The sequence below is a fragment of the Acanthamoeba castellanii genome (genome assembly GCF_000313135.1).
Source record: "Acanthamoeba castellanii str. Neff unplaced genomic scaffold scf7180000084720, whole genome shotgun sequence".
In the NCBI taxonomy this organism is placed as follows: Eukaryota; Discosea; order Longamoebia; family Acanthamoebidae; genus Acanthamoeba; species Acanthamoeba castellanii.
In genome coordinates, this window is record NW_004457674.1 from 69,031 (window position 1) to 70,283 (window position 1,253).

The 1,253-nt window shown below is 45.9% G+C and overlaps 1 protein-coding gene across 1 annotated transcript in view; it reads right to left on the bottom strand.

The window, feature by feature from the left end:
- Positions 1-939: 939 nt before the first annotated feature.
- Positions 940-1,253, bottom strand: part of ACA1_153060 (GTPase-activator protein for Ras family GTPase) — a gene marked incomplete at both ends in the record, with an annotated part of 6,145 nt that continues 5,831 nt past the window's right edge. Inside the window, 2 exons of the mRNA XM_004353583.1 lie at positions 940-1,016; positions 1,105-1,162. Of these exons, the coding sequence (XP_004353635.1) occupies positions 940-1,016; positions 1,105-1,162 (135 nt within the window). The remainder of the gene's footprint in view (positions 1,017-1,104; positions 1,163-1,253) is intronic.

Consider the following 1,253-nt stretch of genomic DNA (forward strand, 5'->3'; position numbering starts at 1 on the left):
ACTTTTATGCAAAGTTGATGATAGTATGGTCTGTAACTTGTGCTTGCACCCAAAGCTCAGCGAAAAGATAAAATAAGCAAGGCCTGTGGCCCAATGGAAAGGCGTCTGACTACGAATCAGGAGATTCTGGGTTCGACCCCCAGCAGGCCTGAAGCTTCATTTTCTTTATTTGAGATTTTGTTTGGCTTTAGCACAAGCTGCATTTTCTAGCACTCTCAGTTCACAGCAACAGCACACCTCATGGTGCTACCCTTGAACTACCCTGTTGTTTATGGTTGGGTTGAATTTGACAAGAGTAAGAGTACCATCATGAATATTGCCCTGCACATCCCATGTTTAGATGAGAACACTAATGGGCAAACTTTGCTTTTTTATCTCCATGGAGATGGATTCCCAAGCCGTTTGGTGTGCTGGGCGAAGGGCAGAATCCTAGCGAGGGACGGATGGCCGAGCGGTCTAAGGCGACAGTTTAAGGCACTGTTATCTTCGGATGCGTGGGTTCAAATCCCACTCCGTTCACTCCTCTCTTTTGTCTAATCTCCTTTTTAAGGCCTTTCATACGGATTTCACACCCAACAGGGTCCCTGAGAGAAGAAATGAAGGGCTCCAGAAGATCAAGAGTAAAAAAAGGTTGTATCTCCCCCGCCGGGATTTGAACCCGGGTCGTCCGCGTGACAGGCGGAAATGCTAGCCAACTACACCACAGGGGATTTGTTGCAGGTGATAAAAACCGCACTGTGCCTTATTACAAGCAAATTCTGTTGACTGGGTATTCCTGCTGGCATTTCAACCATAAAGCGAAAGAAATTTTAATTTAAATCAAATCTATCAGCCTTCATGCCTTCCGACTTGAGCAAGGGACTGGACTCAATTTTTGATTAGTGTACATTGTGAAAAACAAAATTGTGACCTGTAAGCTGCGTGCCTAACACATGGTTCTTACTGTTCTTGGAGGGAGGAGACAGTCTTGACGATCCCCACCAGCTCCTTGTACTCACTCAAGAGCTGCGACACATCTGTTGGAAATAAAAATAAATATGTTCCACCATCAGGGCACAAGTTCATTGTCACCAAGCAAGAAGCACACATGGAGGCAAAACGTACCCGCGTCGCTGATCTCCGAGCTTTCCAGGTCCACGAAGCGCGATGCACGAATGCTCCGCTACACACACACACACACAGAAGTAGACAGTCAGTAAAACATGTTGTTGTTGTTGTTGTTGTTATTCATTCTGTAAGTGGTGACGTACCAG